The sequence below is a fragment of the Catharus ustulatus genome, chromosome 28 (genome assembly GCF_009819885.2).
Source record: "Catharus ustulatus isolate bCatUst1 chromosome 28, bCatUst1.pri.v2, whole genome shotgun sequence".
NCBI lineage: Eukaryota > Metazoa > Chordata > Aves > Passeriformes > Turdidae > Catharus > Catharus ustulatus.
In genome coordinates, this window is record NC_046248.1 from 1,473,234 (window position 1) to 1,492,821 (window position 19,588).

Here is a 19,588-nt window from a genome sequence, read left to right on the forward strand (position 1 = left end):
CTGCCATCACACCCTCAAGTGTGTAAGGAGCCAGCGTGCCCCTTAAGAGATGTCCCAGTGGCAGTCCTGTGGCATGTCCCCAAAGGGATGCATCTGCCCCTGGAATGTCCTCAAAGGAATGTCCCTGGTGCCACCACATTCCCAAGGGGTTGTCCCTGCTGCCAGCATGTCCACCCACTGTCACCACTGTGACCTACCCCCAGACGGACACAGAGCGGGTGTATTCCCAGAGGGATGTTCCCACTGCCAGCATGTCCCCAAAGGGACGTCCCCAATGTCAGCCCCACATGATGTCCCCAAAATGATGTCTGCCACCACCATGCCCCAAAACGGATGCCCCACTGTTCATGTGACTGCAAGAGGATGTCCCCACTTCCCTGGAGTGTCCTCAAAGGGGTGTTCCCACTGATGTGCCCCCACTGCCACCCCTGAGGCACGTCCCCAAGGGGATATCTCCATAGCCAGCCCTGCTGTGTGTCCCCAGAGGGCTGCACCCACTGCCATTCCATGCGTCCTTGGGGACAGGGTCTCCAGAGGGGTGTCCCCACTGCAGGTATGTCCTCACACGGCCATACCAGCTCCCAGCGTGCCCGCGGCTGCAGACCCCCAAGCCTCCCGGAGCTGGCCAGACCACAATTAGAGACCCGGGGAGGGAGAGGGGGAGGCGGGCCGGATGCAAATGAGGGTGGCGGTTAATTAGGGCCTGAACACTCATTACGGCCGAGAGCAGCTGATTGCGATGCAGCTCCGAGTCCCGGCAGCGCCATTTGACCGCACGCTAATGACATGGGAGTGGGGGGTGAGGGTTGAGCGGGGGGACATGGGGGCCCCCCCAGCCCGGCTCACCCACAGCACCTCCGCAGTCATTCCTGGAAGGAGCAGGGCCCGCGCTCAGCTCTGCCGGGAGCTGAGACTGTGCTCAGCCTCGGCACATCCCTGCTGTGAGCTGGGACTGTGCTCATCTCCGCCGTGAGCTAGGGCTGCGCTCAGCCTCGGCTCAGCCCTGCCGTGAGCTGGGACTGTGCTGAACCTCGGCTCATCCCTGCCATGAGCTGGGACTGTGCTCACTCAGCCTCAGCTCAGCCCTGGCTCATCCCTGCTGTGAGCTGGGACTGTGCTGAACCTGGGCTCATCCCTGCCGTGAGCTGGGACTGCGCTCACTCAGCCTCGGCTCAGCCCTGCCGTGAGCTGGGGCAGCTGTCAGTCAAGACTGCCCCATTCTGTGAGCGATGGATGTCCTCAGCTGGGCTCACCTGTGAAATGGGCTGGGGGTGTCCTCAGCCAGAGTCACCCACGCAGAGTCATGGCCATTCTCAAATGAGACTTACCTGTGCAACGACTTGTGACTGTTCTCAGACAAAGCTTATCCGCGCAGAGAACTGTGTGTTTTCAGCCCAGACTCATCTGTGCAAGGATTTCTGTGTGTTCTCAGCTAGGGTCATCCACGAAATGAATTGTGGCCGTTCTCAGTCAGGGCTCACCCATGAAATGAGTTGTTGCCGTTCTCAGTGTCTGGGTGCAGATGGAGGGACGAGGAGTTTGGGGAAGCAGTGGGGAAACACCCCCCTGGTCCCCAGCACTCTCCTGCCGCCTCGTCAACCTTCCAATTCAATAGGCTTGATTAAAAGTCCGCCAAAAAGCCGAGCGGACAAGTCATTACACCCAGAGCAATGTGTTCTGCAATTTACTGACCTGCTTGTAATTAACCTCCTGCCGCCAAAATACGCTGCTGAAAAGAAGCATAAACTTATTAGTGGCGACGGTGGCTAATTAAAGCAAAAGCTGTCATTATCCCGAGATGTGGCCGCAGGCAGGAAACTGATGAAAGGAGAGAAAAGACACTCGATGCAATATCTGGAAGGACGCGGGGATGCCGAGCGAGGCAGCGCCCTGCTGCCGCACGCCGGTGCCCATCAGCATCCTGAACGCCTGCATCCCGCTCCAGCTGCCCTGCCCGCTGCACAAAGGGGACCCAGGCGGGCTAATTCGGCGCGGGGGCAACCGGCACGCCCCCCTCTTTGTCTCCCTTTCACAGCCAATACCCCGACCCCAGATGGGTTAATACATAATGCAGACAAGCAAGTAATTGCTTGCCTTTGTGAGGCCGTCAGCGCTGGGTCCCCGGCCCTCTGATCCCCCATTAGCGGCCATGCAAACAAGCCTTCCACCCAATTAAGCCCAGCTTTGATAAAGCCTTTCCCAATGATGTGGCGGTCCCAAACTAGCGATTCGCACATGAGCCACTACCTGTTAAACCCGGCATCAGCTTCCTTCGGGGACGAGCATCCCTCGCCTCTCGCCGTGACCCAGCTGCCGAGCTCTGCCCGGCTTCCCCTGGCCCTGAAGGGAAGCTCGGCTGATAAATGATCTCGACAAACTCTATATTAAAGAGGTGGAAATGGGATGTTAATATACCCCAAGCCGCTCGTCTCGAGAACACATGGGCTCCGGCTTTCCAAAGATGCTGGTAATGAGGCGGGCTGGGATGCCCGCGAGGAGTTCTCGACCCACCGCCTCCTGCGCCTGCCAGGTGTGGAGGACAGACAGACTGACACCCGTCCTCTGAGGCATCCCCACACCGTTCCACAGAGGCTCCATAGGTCATCCCCTAAAGCATCTCAATCTGCTCACTGAAAGCATCCCAGCAGCATCCCCTAAAGCATGCCAGCGCACTTTCCTGGAATATCCAGCTTTATCCTTTAGCACACCCTGGCATCATCCCCTAAAGCTCTTCAGTGCGCTCCCCTAAATCTTCTCAGAGTTATACCCTAAAGCATCTCACTAAGCTCTCCTAAAGCATCGCAGCATCACCCCATAAAAAATTCTGGCACCATCCCCTAAAATACCCTGGCATCAACCCCTAAAATACTCTGGCATCGACCGCTACAGCATCCCAGTGTCATCCCCTGGATCATGCCAGCATATTCATCTGAAAGATCCCAACGTTATTCCTTCACACACCCTGCTATTGTCCCCTAAAGCCTCTCGCTGCCATCCTCTAAATCATTCCAGTGTGCTTCCCTAAAGTTTCCCAGGATCATTCCCCTAAAGCACCCCAACACCATCCCCTACAGCATTCCAGTGTATTACAACACAATGTCTTACTATCATCCCCTAATACATCTTGGCATTCCTCCGTGCATCCCAGATCATCCCATTGACATTTTCTAAAGCATGATAGTTTGCTCCCCTACAGCATCTCAGTGTCATTACCTACAGCATTCCAGTGTAATTCCCCACACCATCCCATCATCCCCTACAGCATCCCAGTGTCATTCCCCACACCATCCCATCATCCCCTACAGCATCCCAGCGTCATCCCCTACAGCACCACAGCATGCTCCCCCAAACACTCCAGCTCCATGTCCTAAAACATCCTAGCATTATTTGCTGAAGCATTCGAGCATCATCCTCTAAATCATCACAGTATCACTCCCTAAAGCATCCCAGTCATTTCCATATGCTCCCCTAAAACATCTCAGCGTCTTTCCCTACAGCATCACACTGTTATCCCCCAAACAATCCCAGTCTTGTCATTCCCTGGAGTATCCATCATCATCTCCCAAAGGATCCTACTTTCATCCTCTAGAACATCCACTACATTCTTCTAAAACACCCCGGCATCATTCCTTAAAGCATCTCAGCACTGTCCTCTCCAACATGCCACCGTCATCCTCCACAGTATCCCGGAGTCATTCCTGAGACATCCCAATGCCATCCCTTAATGCACCCCAGTGTCATCACCTACACCAGCACCGTTCCCTACACTATACCAGTGTCTGCCCTAAAGGACTCCAGCTCCATCCCCACCATCCCCACTACCCCCCGTCCTCAACATTGCTTTCCTCCACCCCATCCCCCCCCAGGTCCCTGCTCCCCTTTCCCTCCTCCCCACCCCAAGTGCTGCCACAACCTTTATAAATATTCAAAAAGCCGCATTTCCCTTCCAAGCGCCTGGCTTGGGGTGGGGGGCTCCCGGGGGGAATGTTAATAACGGGGCTGCCAGGGATTCCCCCCTGGCAGCGGGGAGGGGGGACCCAGCCGCTCATTTGCCCAGACAAATATCTTGTCGCTCCTCATTATGGCCAAACTTCGTGCCTCAGTTTCCCCCCTTCCACCCCTCCGATGCCGCCCAACGAGGGTTGGGAATAAACAGGAGGAATAAGAAAGAAGCAAAACCAACATAGAATAATGAGTGTGGAGGAAACCTCTCCCCATTTAAAAACTTTGAGGAGGGCGATTTGGGCAAAGCCTGGGCAAACAGCCGCTAATCGCCAAATCAAGCATCAATTAAATGCCGTGGCAGTGAGAATAAATCTGCTAACAAGGAGGCGATGCCCTCGCACTCGCTGTTTGCCCAGCTGATTAACGGGGATGAATCTGAGGGGGATTATCCATCGGGATGAGGCGGCTCCTTTGTCTCCATTCCCCATCACAAGCTCTCTCAGAGGAGATATCGGATGTGCCTGTGTCACCCCTGGGAACCCAGCGCTGCAGCCTCAGACCTCGTAGTGGGATTAATACAGAGGTGCTTTAATCCCTGAGGCTCCCAAAACCTCCAGGATTCCCATTAAAAATTCTCCCATTTTCCAAGAACTCCATGAAAAGAGGCCCAAAGGCTTTCCAGGGATTTAACACTCTTTTCCATCCTGTAGTTCCATGCTGGAGATGTCCCATTCCTCAGGTCAGCTTTTCAGAGGGACCCAAATGAGAAGGCAGGAAAACATAGCTTTAGATATTCCAGCATTGCCATCAATTCCCACCCCAGAGAATTATTCAGGTAATATTTGGACAAACCCGTTTTTCCTTAGATATCTTTTTTTCCCCTGATCCTACTGAGAAATCCCTATGCTGCCACAGTGCCAGCAGGAGAAGCGGAAAAGCTTTGTGCTCCCACTAAATTAATATTTATTTACTTTCTCTGTGCCCGGCTCCAAGGGACAGATGAATAATGCATTGCCCACCGGACACCTGGCAGATTCAGTGGGATATGGAGAGCCCAGAGGATGCTGGTGAGGCTGAGTCCAGATGTGCACCTATCTGCAGCCTCAGCACAGCTCCGGGTGTGGAAAAGCAAGTGTGGGCAAGCTCTCCAGATGTGCACAGGAACCACCTGGTTCTCCAGATGTGCTTGAGCATCCCTGTGCCTTCAGCTGTGTGCCCAGCTGTGACATGAGGGACCTCTCCAGCTGTTGGTCTGAATGCAGCTGCATCCCCCAGATTACCCAACCCTCCCAGATATGAACATCCTGGAGATCCTTGGTGCCCCAGATGTGTGTGGAAAAGCCTCCCCCCTTCCCAGCTCTGCCCCAGGAGTCCTCCAGATGTGAATGCCCTTGTGGGGATCCAGATGTGAAAACACGTGTGGACACATTTCACTTGCTGCCGTGCAGATGTGAGGCCCCTTCTCCCTCCCAATATTCCAGATGTATGTCCCCCCACCCCTCCTGTATTGCCCCTTCTTTTCTTTTCGTTTTTTTTTTTTTTCCTTTTCACCTCCTCTTTTTCCCTGAGCCTCCTCCAGTTCCCCCACACACTCCCGACTTCCCCTTTTTCCCCTATTCCAAGTGCCACAGCAACAAAATCCTGCAACGAGCCCCCCAGAGCAGCCCCCCAATAATGAACCTCCCAAACGAATTCCCCCAAACGCCCCCACCGGGGGCTCGCTGAAGGAGGCTCATTGCGTTCCACATCAGCCCCAACACAATAATTAAGTGGCCAATTGCTACTTACGGATTCAATGGCACCATGTGCTGATTCTTTCGTGTTTTGCACCACTCCCCCCGCAAATTCAAGGCCACTGGTGGTGCCAGCACCCCCAAAGTGTCCCTACCCCTACCAGCACACCCTGGTTTTGGGGTGTGTTACTCACTCGAACCCCGTGGGGTGCAGGGTGATGCTGCCTTTCAGAGTTCACTGAGAGGGGGCCCCGAGTGGGGTGTGACAGCAGCCCCAAGTGGTGTCACCTAATTCGGGGTGAAGCCCGGGAGCTGCTGCGTCTCTTCCTTCCCCCCCTCCAGCTTTAGGGCCCCCGTTTCCCCTGCCCCCTCCAAAGCCATCCCAGTTCCACTCCACCATGAAGTCCCCACCCCACACGGGACACCCCCGCCTTCGTCCCCATCCCGCTTCTCAGGGAGGGGAGGGAGCACAGGGACACCCCCACGACCCCGCCCCAGCGCCGCCCCCGCCCGGCCCCCACCCGGGGGCGGTGCCGCAGGCTGAGCCGAGCCGAGCTGAGCTGAGCTGAGCCGGACTGAGTAGGGCTGGGCTGAGCCGCGCTGGACTGAGCCGAGTCGAGCCGGGCTGAGCCACACTGGGCAGAACTGGGCCGGACTGGGCTGAACTGAGCCGAGCCCAGCCGAGCAAAGCCAAACTGAGCTGAGCTGGACCGGGCTGAGTCTTGGCGGGCTGAGCCTGGTTGGGCTGAACTGAACTGAGCTGGACTGGGCTGAACAGAGCCAAACCCAGCCGAGCAGAGCCGAACTGAGCAGAGCCGGACCGGGCTGAGCTGAGCCAGGCTTTGCCGTGCCGGGTAGTGTCGTGCAGAGCCGACCCGAGCCAAGCCGATCTCAGCCGAGCCGAGCCGAGCCGAGCCGAGCCGAGCCGAGCCGAGCCGAGCCGAGCCGGGGCAGGATGCTGCGGTACTTGCTGAAGACGCTGCTGCAGATGAACCTGTTCGCCGACTCGCTGGGAGCCGAAGGCTCCAACTCCTCTCTCCTGCTCGGCATCAACCGCTCCATCTCCGCGCTGCACCTGCCCGATCTCGCCCCCGGTAACGGTACGTGGTCCCCGGTTTTTCTGTTTCCCTGTCCCGGAGTTCCTGCTCCTGGTCCAGCCGCGATGCTGGAGGTAGCAGTCTCCAGCCCCAGCTGGGACCCCACCAGCACCGACACTGGATTCCCAACCCGTCCCTGTCCCCAAACCGGGACCTGTCCCATGTCCTAACTCCGGAACTGACCCACTGTCCCCGCACCAACCCCGTGTCCCCATTCCGGGAGCTCCCTGTCCCCAGACCGACTCCTGGAGTGATGCGGTGTCCTTAGATCGTCTCCACGACCCCAGCCGAGCCCAGCCCACCCTCCCCAAGTCAGGACAGTCCCGGTGTTCCCAAACCAGTCCCGTGTTCCCAAATCCTGAACTGCAAGCAGTTTCTGTTCCCAAACTGTCCCGTGTTCCTACATCAACTGCCAGAGCACGAGCTGGGACAGACACAGCACCCCCAAATTGTCCCCATGTCCCAGACCAGTCCCAGATCTCAAACCAGGTGTCCTCAGACAGTCTTCGTGTCCCCACATCCATCCCCAGTCTCCAAACCGGGACCAGCCCTGTGTCCCAAAACTGTCCCTGTGTGCCCAAACCAACTCCCAGACACAATCAGGAGAGACTCCCTGTCTTCAAACCAGTCCTGTATCCCCAAGCCAGTCCCCAGACTACAAATTGGAACTGGCTCCGTGTTCCCAAACTGTCTCTACATTCCTAAACCATCTCAGTGTCCTCCAACCAGCTCCGTGTGCCCTAATCCTACCCATGTCCCCAAACCAGCCCCATGACCCCTAGCTGGGACAGAGTGGGGGTGAAGGAGGGGAGAGGGTGTCTCACTGAATTTTAACTCAATTTTTACCTTCTTCCCTCTTTTTTAGTCTGTCCCCCTCCAGCTGGCCCTGGGTGGCTGGTGAGGGGGTGGGGGCATTCCCAAACCTCACGGGACCCCCTACCCCTGCATAGCCAGCCGGGCACAGGGAGGGGTCTGCCCTGACCCCCTGCTTGTCCCAATTAGTCACCGGGCCCAGCTGCGGCCCCCTCAGTTCCTGCTGTGCCCCCCGGGGGTACCCAGTACCCTGCAGCATTGCTGCTGTCCCCATGGCAGCCACATCCCGTCCCCATGGCAACCCCATGGGCACCCCAAATCGCAGCCCCTTTATGCCCACATCCTCCAGGGTGTGGGGAACAGGAGACACGTGTGTGGTGTGTGTGTACAGTGTGCACACGTGTGCATGTCAGCATTTATGGGCAATGTACATATGTGTGCATGTGTATTTATGGTCAGCGTGCATGTGTGTGCATGTGCATGTCTGTACAGTGTGCATGCATGTGCAATGTCTGTACAGTGTGCAGGTGTGTGCATGTCTATACAGTGTGTAGGTGTGTGCATTTATGTGCATGTGTGCATGTGTGTATGTGAGTATATATGGGCAGTGTGCATGTGTGCATGCATGTGCAATGTCTGTGCAGTGTGCAGGTGTGTGCATGTATGTGTATTTATGGGCAATGTGCATATGTGTGCATGTGTGTGTATTTATGGGCAGCGTGCATGTGTGTGCATTGTGTATGCATATACATGTCTGTACAGTGTGCATGTGTGTGCACAAGTGCATTTATGAGCAGAGAACATGCGTGCATGTGTATGCAGTGTGCATGTGTGTGCATGTGTGTGCATGTCTGTACATTGTGCAGGCATTTGCATGTGTAGGTGCGTGCATGTGTGTGCATTTATGTGCATGTGTGTATGTGAGTGTGTATTTATGGGCAGTGTGCATGTGTGCATGCATGTGCAATGTCTGTACATTGTGCATGTGTGTGCAGGTGTGTGCATGTGTGTGGTGCAGCAATGTGGGTGAGTGTAGGCTCATGGACCCACCTAAGTGTGTGTGGATATGCATGGATGTGCATGGATGTGCATGTCCTTGTGCATCTGTGTGTGTAGTGTGTATGTGCATGTACACTCCTGTGTGAATGTGTGTGTGTGTGCACCTCTGCATGCCAGGTGTGTGCAGGTGTGCGTGGGTGCATGCACACCCTGCATGAATGCACAAACACGTGAATGCATCTGTGCATGTCAGGGCATGCCCCCCCTCCCTGAGTGCACGTGTGCCTGTGTGTGTAAGTGCAAGCTGCAAGCACACGTGTGTGGCTGCATGTGTGTGTGTGTGTGCATACCCCTGCATGGCTGCCCACGTGTGCATGCATGCACCGGTGTGTAAACACACGCAGTGCACAGCTGCACGTGTGTCTGTGCACAGCTGCATGTGTGTCTGTGTGTCTGTGCCACTGGGCCAGCAGTGACACCTGGGGAATGAACTACCAAGACACCCCAGAATTAATGAACATTAATTATGCTGTCATTAATGACCATCCATCAACTCCCGTGCCCTAGCAGGGTTTTTTTTATTCTGGACCAACCCCACAACCCCAATCTGGGGCTTTTTAAAACTTAAAATTAAGCGCTTAAAACTTAAAACTTAAAATTAAAACTTAACATTTCAGCACTTGGAGCTGATGGAAAAATCCCTGTTTGGGGAGAATTTAGCCCAGACCCCATTTCCTCAGGGATGCCCATGTGGAAATTGGGTGGAAAAGGCCATTACTGGGAGTGAAGCTGCTTTGTCCCTCTGGCCTTGCCTGACACCCTCCTGATCTGATCTTAGGCTGTGCCAAGGGAAATCTAGACTGGATGTTAGGAAAAAGTTTTTTTACTGAAAGAGTGATGAAGTCCTGGAATTGTCTGCCTGGGGAGGTGATGGAGTCACCATCCCTGGATGTGTTTTTAAAAAAGACTGAATGTGGCACTCAGTGCCACGGGTTAGTGGAGGTGTTAGGGCATGGGTTGAACTCGATGATCTCAAAGGTCTCTTCCAACCCAGTGATTCTGTCATTCTGTGATTGATTCTGTGATTCTGTCATTCTCTCATTCTGTCATTCTGTCATTCTGTGATTTTGGGGTCTTTGGGTCTTCTTGGAAAGCTGACATGGAGGCATGGTTCTAACCAGCAGGTTAATTAGCTGCAAAGATGAAACATTTGACTAAACCAGGACAGGTTTGGTCATAGAGATGACCTTGGATTGATTTCAATGGCATTTTTCAATAACCTGTGGCAGGGGAGAAAAAAGATTTCATCTCCAGTGGTGCTCTAAGCAGTCAAATAACTTTTTCAAGCATCGTTATGGAAGCAAGTTATTATAAGAAGAGGAGGTTGAAATCGATGATCTTGAAGATCTCTTCCAACCTGGTCATTCTGTGATTCTGTGATTCTGTGATGCTGCTCCCTCCCCTCCCACTGGGCTGGGACCTGGCCACACTTCATCTCTCACTTCCAAACGAAGCAGGATCTAGAGCCGGGAGAGCACCAAGGATGCTCATCCCCCCCCAAACCCCATCCCTTCTGATCTTCCCGCAGGATCCCACAGCCAGCTGGAGGACACGGCTCCCCGCATCGTGGAGCACCCCACGGATGTCCTGGTGTCCAAGGGCGAGCCGGCCACGCTGAGCTGCAAAGCCGAGGGGCGCCCGGCCCCGGTGGTGGAGTGGTACAAGGACGGGGAGCGGGTGGAGACGGACCGGGAGGATCCCCGCTCCCACCGCACCCTCCTCCCGGGAGGATCCCTCTTCTTCCTCCGCATCCTGCACGGGAGGAGGGGAAAACCCGACGAGGGGGTTTATGTCTGCGTGGCCAGGAATTACCTGGGGGAGGCCACCAGCAGGAATGCTTCCCTGGAGGTGGCCGGTGAGTCCTGAGAGATGATTCGAGATTTGGGATTCTGGTATCATCCCTGAGCTCAGCCTGCTCCAGTGGGTGTGGGACGAGGGGCTCTCACATTCTCTGCTGCCAAGGGGAGAGGAGAAAACAAACAAAAATAAAGGGAAACTAAGTAGAAATAAATAAAGTGAAAAGAAATGCAACTAAATTCGAAGAAGTGAGAAATATTGGAAATAAATGAAACTAAGTGAAAGAAAATAAATGAAAATAAAAGTAAGGAAGCAAGTGAAAATGAATGTAAGCAACAGAAAAGAAATTAAAACGTGGAAAAAAAGAAATTAAATTAATAGAGTGAAAATGACTGAAAGTAAATGAAAATAAATGAAAAAATAAAATAGGTGCAAACTAGTGAAGAGAAATAACGAAAAAATTGAAAATAATTGGAAATAAATGAAAATAACTTCCAGTAACTTTCACTGAAAAGTAGTGAAAATAGATGAAAACATGGTAAAAGAAATTAAAAGAGGTGAATATAATTGGAAATACACGAAAACCAATGAGGACAAATGAAAATATTCGAAACCATTTGAAAGTAAATCAATTTGAGAGTAAAATCAATGAAGATAAATGAAAAGCAGCCGATGGCCCCGATGCAGGGCAGGGGAGCTGAGCCCGCCGTGTCCCCGCAGTGCTGCGGGACGATTTCCGGCAGCCCCCCGGGGACGTGGTGGTGGCAGCGGGAGAACCGGCGGTGCTGGAGTGTGTCCCGCCCCGCGGGCACCCCGAGCCCAGCGTCTCCTGGAAGAAAAACGGAGTCCGGGTCAGCGACAAGGACGAGCGCCTGACGGTGTGCCTTACCTCTTAAATATCAGATAATGCAATGGTTGCCGGTCATATTTTTTTCTATTTCCACCTTCCAGGAATTGCTACCTAAACCCTTATTTTATGCATTCATTTCTTTTTTCTTGTCATTTTTAGTTTGTATCCTTCAAAAATTTAACTACCTTTCCCTGCATTGAACCAAAACCATTTATTATCATTCCATCCATAACTAACCTTCCTCCATTTTTGCCCCACCAACAAACCAAACAACCCAATCATTACCCCACCATTCAACAATGAACTGGGCTGAAGGTGATGGGGGAATGTTACAGGGATCCAGGATGGGATGGGCATGTGGGGTGTGACATGGATGGGGATGCAGTGAGATCTGAATGTGATGGGGTGTGGGATGCAGCAGAGAGTTGAGTGATGTGGTGGATACAGGATGAGATGGGGATGTAGGATGGGATAGGGATATGGGATACATCAGAGATTTGGGATGCAATGGAAATACGGGATGTGATGATGGTGTGGGTGCAATGGGAATGTGAGGTGCAATGAGGATACAGGATGTGATGGGGATGCAGAATGCAGTCAGGATGAGAGATGCAATGATGATTTGGGATGTGATGGGGATATGAAATGCAACAGGGATGCAGAATTTGATGGGGATGAGAGATGTGATGTGTGTGTATGCAATGAGGATGTGGGATATCATGGAGATATGGGATCCACTGGGGGTAGGATTCAGTGTGGATGTGGGATGAGCTCTACTTCCTGCAGATCCGTGGTGGGAAGCTGATGGTGGCCAGTACTCACAAGAGCGATGCTGGAGTCTATGTCTGCGTGGCCACCAACGTGGTGGGGGAGAGGGACAGCGAGCCAGCCGAGCTGGTTGTCTTCGGTGCGTGGGGATTTACTTTTGGGGGTGTAAGGGAGGGGGTGCTATCCTGGTGGGACTGACAGCCACCCTGCAGAGCGCCCAGCATTCGGCAAGAGGCCCCACAACCAGGTGGTGCTGGTGGAGGGGACGGCGGAGTTTGCCTGCGAGGCGGTGGGGGATCCTCAGCCGGTGGCGCGCTGGCGCAAGGAGGAGGGTGAAATGCCACTGGGAAGGTGAGTAGGGGATGAGGGGGGTGGCTCAGGGACACCAAGGCCAGCCAGGGTTCTGTGGTGCAGCTGGGTGGCATCAGTGTGTGCCAGCCTGGTGTGCTTGGAGCACCTGGCATCCTCAAGGCATCAAGTAATTGCATCCCATAAGCCTGGCACATCCTCCATCCTCAGCACATCCTGCATCCCTATTGCATTCCACATTCCCATGGTGTCTCATGTCCATCACATTCCACATCCCCTTTTGCACCTCAAATCCCCATTGCATCCCACATCTTCTTTGCATCCCACATTCTTATCACATCCCAAATCCCAATCCCATATCCTCACATCAACCCACATTCCCATTGCATCCCACGTCCCCATCACATTCCACATCACCACCGAATTTCACATCCCCATCAGATCTCCCATTTTCCTGCATCCCAGATTTCCACTGTACCCATCACATCCCACATTCCCATCACATCCTGCATCCTCACTACATCCCAACCCCATGGCACCTGGTGCCCTCCTGGTGCCCCAGCACGCTGTTGGTGGCACAGCCTGGCGGGGTTCCCCCAGGTGGGAGGTGCTGCCAGACAACACCCTGCGGATCAGCCGGCTGCAGGTGGAGGATGAGGGCACCTACACCTGTGTGGCTGATAACAGCGTGGGCAGGTCAGAGGCATCGGGCACCCTCACTGTGCACGGTAAGGGGGGTCCTGGGGAGCACCCTTGGGTGCTGCTGCAGTGCCCAGACAAGCCCTTGTCTCTCCCTACACTGCTGCAGTGCCCCCCCAGCTTGTCACCGGGCCCCACGACCAAGCTGTCACCCCTGGCCAGAGTGTGACTTTCCAGTGCCAGAGCAAGGGCAACCCACCACCTGCTGTCTTTTGGCAGAAAGAAGGGAGCCAGGTCTGTCTCCTTCCCTCATCCTTGACCCCACATCCAATCATAGACCCATCCTCATCCTAAATCCCATTTCCATTCCATCTTGTCCCCATTATCATCTTAATCCCCATCCCAATTCCCACCCCATCCCCATCTCATCTCCACCCCAATCTCAACCTCGCACCATAACAATCCTCATTCTTACCTGTCCTCATCACCATCTCATCACAGTCCCTACTACATCCCTCATCCCATCCCATCCCATCCCATCCCATCCCATCCCATCCCATCCCATCCCATCCCATCCCATCCCATCCCATCCCATCCCATCCCATCCCATCCTTGTCTCCAATATCATTCCCATTCCCACCCCTAACCCTGTCCTCATCTCCTCATCCCCTGCTTCCCATCCTCCCCCTCCCTCATCCCCCCACTAATCCCACTCCCCCTCAGACCCTGCTGTTCCCGGGCCAGCCCCCAATCCCTTCTGGCCGTGTTTGGGTGAGCCCCAGCGGTGCTTTGACCATCGTCAAGGTCCAGCCCAGTGATGCCGGCCACTACCTGTGCCAGGCTATCAGCGTGGCTGGCAGTGTCCTGGCCAGGGCAGGCCTGGAGGTGACAGGGGGTAAGTCCAGTGTCAGTGACACATTCAGTGTATGAATGACACCCACCTCAGCACCCAGCAACTCCCAATTTTCTCCCTGTAGCACCCACTGAACTCCACCCAGCAGTGATCAGCCTGCTCCCCACTAACCGGACAGTGCTGCCAGGGGGGGCCACGGTGCGGCTGCCGTGTGGAGCAGGGGCCCATGACCCCCCAGGCAGTGTGGGGTGGCTGAAGGATGGCAGTGTCCTGGTAGGTGTCCAGCCCCGTGCCAGCCTGCTGGAGAACGGCACCCTGCAGATCACCGGCCTCCGGGTGAGCCGGCCCCGGCAGGGGCACCCGTGGGGCACGGCAGGGAGGGAGGGGGCTGGGGCTGCAAGGGGTGGAGCAAAGGGAGATGGATGCCCAGGGTGGTGGGTACCAGCAGTGCTGGGGCTCAGGGTGGGTGGTGCTCAGGGTGGTGGGTGCCGAGGTGATGGGTGCTCAGGGTGATGGGGCAGGAGCTCTTCCCCCTGCAGGTGAGAGACTCCGGGCTCTATGAGTGTGTGGCCACCAGCCCAGCGGGTGAGACACGCTGGAGCATCTCCTTGGAGGTACAAGGTGGGTCATGGAGATGTCACTGCAGTGAGGACACCATGGCACTGGGAACAAAACCACTCCAGACCTCCATGCATCTCCCTGCAGGTGATGAATCCAATCTCTCCCTGCCTTCCCCCGCACCTGGTCTCCTCCCTGGGCCACCCTCCACCCCTGTGGTCACCAATGTTACCAAAAGCAGTGTCACCCTGAGCTGGAAAGGGAATGAGGACAGTGGTGCCACAGATGTCACCTCTTACATAGTGGAGGCTTTCAGGTATCACACTCTTCTGTGGCTGCAGGGATGATGTGGTGGCCTGGCACCACCCTGTCACGAGTCACCCCTGTCCCCCGGCAGCCAGGCAGCGGGTGGCCCGTGGCAGACAGTGGCAGCTAATGTGGAGGGTGAGACCCACACAGTGACCGGCCTTGTCCCTGACACTGTCTACCTGTTCTTGGTGCGGGCGGTCAATGCCTACGGGCTCAGTGACCCCAGCGGCGTCTCGGAGCCTGTGCGCACCCGAGGTGAGAGCCAGCAGTGACATCAGCGGAGGTATCCACAACCCCCCCACCCCTGGGTCCATCTCCACTCGGTGACACCAATAGAGGTGCCCATGCACCCAAAATCTTTGGGTCCATCCTTGCCCAGTGATGCCAGTGGAGTTTCCCATGGACCTGCCATGGGTATGTGCTGTCACCATGGCTCCTTCCCTTGGTGACACCAGTGGAGATATGCATGGACCCTCCGCCCTCTCATGTTTCCAGCAGACACTAACCCCACGCAGCAAGGGCTGGATCCTGAGCAGGTGCAGCAGGAGCTGGCACAAGTGGCTGTGCACCTGAAGGAACCTGTGGTGCTGCCACTGGGCACCGTCCACCTCTCCTGGACCGTGAGTGCTGAGCCTCCCTACTGGCGCAGGGCTCCCAGTGTTGATCATCCCCCCATCCCACCCTTCCCTCGGGTCCTCAGGTGGAGCACCAGGCACCCTTCCTTCAGGGCTACCGGGTGCTGTACCGGCAGCGCGGCGGGCGCTGGGAGGAGGCACGGACGGTGTGGGCACCCGGGGAGAGGGGGGCCCTGCTCACCGAGCTGCGCCGGGGCCAGGACTACGAGGTCAAGGTCCGCCCCTATTTTCATCACCTCCACGGTCCTGACAGCGCTGTGCGAGCTCTGAGCACCCCTGAAGCGGGTGAGTGTAGGGATGCAGGGGACAGTGTGGGTCCCAGGGGACAGCCTGGAGGTGACACTCCATGTCTCCTCCACTGCAGCCCCCAGTGCCCCGCCACGAGCTGTCAGTGTGGCTGGGAACGGCACCAGTGTCCGCATCTCATGGCAGCCACCACCTCTGGCAGAGCAGAACGGTGTCATCCGTGATTACAGGGTAAGTGTGGACAGCAGCAGGGACGTGGCAGGTCCACTCTGTCCACTCATGATGCCATGACATGGTGTTCCCCATCTTTTCCTCCTGGTCCCCACCAGATTTGGTGCTTGGGCAATGAGAGCCGCTTCCACATCAACCAGAGCGTGGAGGGGACGGTGCTGGCCACAGTGTTGCAGGGACTAGTCCCTGGGGTCCCTTACCGCGCTGAAGTTGCCGCTGCCACCAGTGCTGGTGTGGGTGCCCGCAGTGCCCCTGTCCCCATCCGCATCGGTGAGTCCCTCATTGTCACAACTTGCGCCCGTGGGTGGGGATGATGGGGTCACCCAGTGCAGTGCTGGGGATGGCTCCTTGGCACCCCTCCGGTGTGTCCCTCTTTCCCGTGTCGCTTGCAGCCCCCCTGGTGGAGAGAGATGCGGCGCCAGCAGGCGGGAGCAGCTTGGCTGAGCAGTTGGCAGAGGTAGCCAGGCAGCCAGCCTTCATTGCTGGCGTTGGTGGCGCCTGCTGGGTCATCCTCGCTGCCTTTGCTGCTTGGCTCTACAGCCGCCGCCGGAGGAAGAAGGAGCTCAGCCACTTCACCGGTACAGGGCGGTGCTACCCCTGGGACCCCTCACCCCCCACCCCTCACCCTTCAGCCACCCACCGTCCCTCTCTTTACAGCATCCTTTGCCTACACACCCACCGGTAAGCCCATAAGTGCTGCGGGGTCCCAGTACGGCCTCTCGCTGCCCTCACCCCCATCTCTTTCCACAGTCGCCTTTCCTGCTCCAGTGCGCAGCAACCCCAGGTAACCCCCCCGGCATCCCCTGCCCTTCCCGGGAGCCCCAGGGCTGACCACAGCATTCCTTCACCCCATCCCCTTGCAGGACAGCTGCCGGCGCTGGTTACCCGTGGCTGGCGGACGCGTGGCGTGGTGGCAGCACAGCCAGCCCTGCCAGCTGCTTGGGGTCCACTGAGAGATACTACAACGGTGAGGGGTCAGCAAGGGGCTGGGTGGTTCTGACTGAGGGGGTCACGATCGTCCCTGCTGATGCTGGTCACCCTCTGCAGATGCTGGCATCACCCGATACATCGCCCAGACGGAGCAGTTTGGAGCGGGGGCTGGCGAGGGGCCGGTTTACAGCACCATCGAGGTTGACAGTGAGGAGTTCTGCACATTCCCCCGCCCCTTCTCGCAGTATGGGACCTCCTACCCTGGGGGGGGTTCCCAGCCCGTGGATGCCGCAGCCTCCCAGGTGCCCCGTGGCCGGGCTGAGCACGGTATGGTGGTCGGATGGGTGGGGGCACACATGGGTGCTCGTGGTGCGGTGCCCTCCCCACAGCCCCCCCAGCATCCCTCCTTGGCACAGGGGCCAAAGCAAAGCTGGGGCAAGCAGTGAAACCGCCGGCAGTGAGCTGGACAGAGCTGCTGCCCCCGCCGCCCTCAGCCAGCGAGCTCAGCCAGTGTGCCCAGGAGGAGGAGAAGGAGGAGGAAGAGGAGGATGAAGAGGAAGAGGCAGCCAGAGGGTAAGTGTGGGAGCTCGGGGGCTGGGCATGCTGTCCCCAGCACCTACCCCGAGGTCTCCTCCACCCTGCAGGTTGGGGATGGAGGTGTGGTACCCTGGTGAGGACATCCCCTGTGCCACTGCTGCATCCTCACCCACCACATCCTCCGGCTGCCGTTCCACGGCCACGCTGACACCGTCGCCTCGCACCACAGAGGACATCCCGCGCCTCCGCGACTTCGATAGCTCCCTCCTGCCCCGGTAGGAGATGGGCCTTGCTTGGTATGGCCGTGCCATTGGGGTCTGGATGTCCCATTGGGGTCCAGATGTCCCATCAAGGTCCAGATGTCCCACCATGGCCTGGGTGTTCCATCACGATTCTGCCATGCTGTCACTCCCAGCTCTGCCATGCCACCATGGGCCAGCTGTGTCATTAGGGTCCAGGTGTCTCATTGGGGTCCAGATGTTTCTGTTGGGCTCAAGATGCCTCAACATGGTCCAGATGTTCCATCACAACCCAGAAATTTTGTCACCATTGGTCCTGCTGTGCTGTCATGGTCCAGGCGTGTCATCTGTGCTGTCACCAGTCATGCCACCAAGGTCCTGGATCTGGACCAGGCTCTGGACGTCCCACCCATGGCCTGGGTGTTCCATCACAATCTAGCCCTGCTATCATGATCTGCTCCTGCTGTGCCACCATGGTCTGGCCATACCTTTGGGTTCTGGATGTCCTACCATGGTCCAGGCATCTCTTTGTGATCCATCCATGGTGTCACCATCCACTCCTGCTCTCCAGCTGTGCTCTGGCCATGCTGTCATGACACATCCATGACACTGTGGGCTGGCTGGGGCATTGCCATACAGTTGCCCCATCACTGGACAGTTGGGCCATCATCACCCAGCTGTGCTGTTGTGACCCAGCTCTGTCATGATCCACCTGTGCCATCACAATTCTGGCATGCCACTGCAGCTGTGCAGCTGCAATCAAGCTTCATGGCTGCAGTCCAGCTGTGCTATGACCCAGCTGTGCAGCTGCAAACTGCATGGTTGCAATCCAGTTGTGCTATGACCTAGGTGTGTCATGATTTAGCTGCACAGCTGCAGTCTGCCAGTGTGCTTGCAATCCAGCTGTGTGGTGATCCAGCAGTGCTGCTGCCATCCAGCTGTGTGGCTGTAATCCAGCTGAGCAGCCTTTAACCAGCTGTGCTCCAGATGTGCCATTGTAGGCCAGGCATGCTATCACAACCTTGCCAGGCTGTGGTCCTCCACCCTAACTGTGCCACTGCACTCATCCAGCTCCCCTTTGTCACCCCAGCTGTGTGGCTGTGATCCAGCTGTGGTGCTTCAGCCCACCTACACCGGTGCCATCCAGCTGTGACAATTCCAACTTCTTCTGGCTCTGGCACAGCTCTAGAGGGCTTGTGCCAGCACTGTGGTGGCTACTGAGCCCCCATCCCACTCCCCCTACCCTGGCTTCACTCCACCCCCTCTTTGCCAGGAGACCCCCCCACGGTGTCAGCACCCCCCCACAGGCACCCAGTCCCTCGGTGACTCCGGATGCCAGCGAGGGCCACCCACCCCGAGCCCGCTGCCCTCCTGGCACAGGTGAGCCCTGAGGGGCCAGTTTGGGTGGGTGGGGGCCTCACTGGTGGCTACTGGGGCGCTGACGCTGCCATCCCCACCCCTCCAAGGGAAAACCCGCGGTGTGGTCTCCAAAAGTCGCCTGAAGCCCAAATGCAGCCGCTACCGCCGGGAAAAGCAGACGGGAGGTGAGTGGGAGTTAAAAGCAGGGAGTTGAGGAGGCTCAGGGGAGCTCAGCCCTCTCGTCCCTCTCTGCCGCAGATCTGCCACCGCCGCCGCTGCCGCCGCCGGGCGAGACCCCCGGTCCCTGCCCGGAGCTGGAGCCGAGCGGGGCTGAGCGCAGGGCCACCCCCCGCCCGCCCCGCGGTAAGGCAAAGCCACCGAGGGCGCGACAGAAGGGCTGGCGGTGTCACCGCCGAGCCCCAACCTTGTCCCCTCCCCTGCAGATGAGGTCATCCCCTACAGCAAACCCTCGTGCCTGCCCCGCGGGCAGGTGTCCGGCAGCTGCTCCACCACGGGCAGCGTCTCGTCCCGCGGCTCCGGCAGCTCCCGCGGGCACGGCTCGGGGCGCAGCCGGACACCGGGGGACCGCGGCGAAGGGAGCGGCCACTGCCGCCGCCCGGGGGCCCCCTATCCCTGCCCGCCGCAGGAGAAGAGATAAAAGTGTGGCCGAGTCGGTGGCGG

At 57.0% G+C, this 19,588-nt stretch overlaps 1 protein-coding gene across 1 annotated transcript; it reads left to right on the forward strand.

Annotated features, from left to right (window-relative positions):
* The first annotated feature begins 6,588 nt into the window (after positions 1-6,588).
* Positions 6,589-19,565, forward strand: ROBO3 (roundabout guidance receptor 3). Its single transcript, XM_042780019.1, has 26 exons — positions 6,589-6,778; positions 10,176-10,502; positions 11,165-11,322; positions 12,081-12,201; positions 12,275-12,413; positions 12,972-13,099; positions 13,180-13,304; positions 13,734-13,905; positions 13,988-14,199; positions 14,403-14,484; positions 14,569-14,737; positions 14,819-14,985; positions 15,226-15,350; positions 15,431-15,650; positions 15,730-15,842; positions 15,941-16,112; positions 16,235-16,420; positions 16,500-16,626; positions 16,706-16,809; positions 16,890-17,099; positions 17,189-17,345; positions 17,417-17,584; positions 18,615-18,928; positions 19,015-19,092; positions 19,166-19,270; positions 19,351-19,565. Exons 1-26 carry the CDS (start codon positions 6,634-6,636, stop codon positions 19,563-19,565), a joined length of 4,239 nt encoding a protein of 1,412 aa, XP_042635953.1. The 5' UTR covers positions 6,589-6,633.
* The last annotated feature ends 23 nt before the right edge of the window (positions 19,566-19,588 follow it).

Bases quoted from the DNA above. Each gene is read 5' to 3' on its own strand.
- ROBO3 (XM_042780019.1), top strand. From the start codon at position 6,634: ATGCTGCGGTACTTGCTGAAGACGCTGCTGCAGATGAACCTGTTCGCC. The intron at 10,503-11,164 runs GTGAGTCCTGAG...GTGTCCCCGCAG, and splicing joins TGCTTCCCTGGAGGTGGCCG to TGCTGCGGGACGATTTCCGG. The intron at 13,100-13,179 runs GTAAGGGGGGTC...ACACTGCTGCAG, and splicing joins GGGCACCCTCACTGTGCACG to TGCCCCCCCAGCTTGTCACC.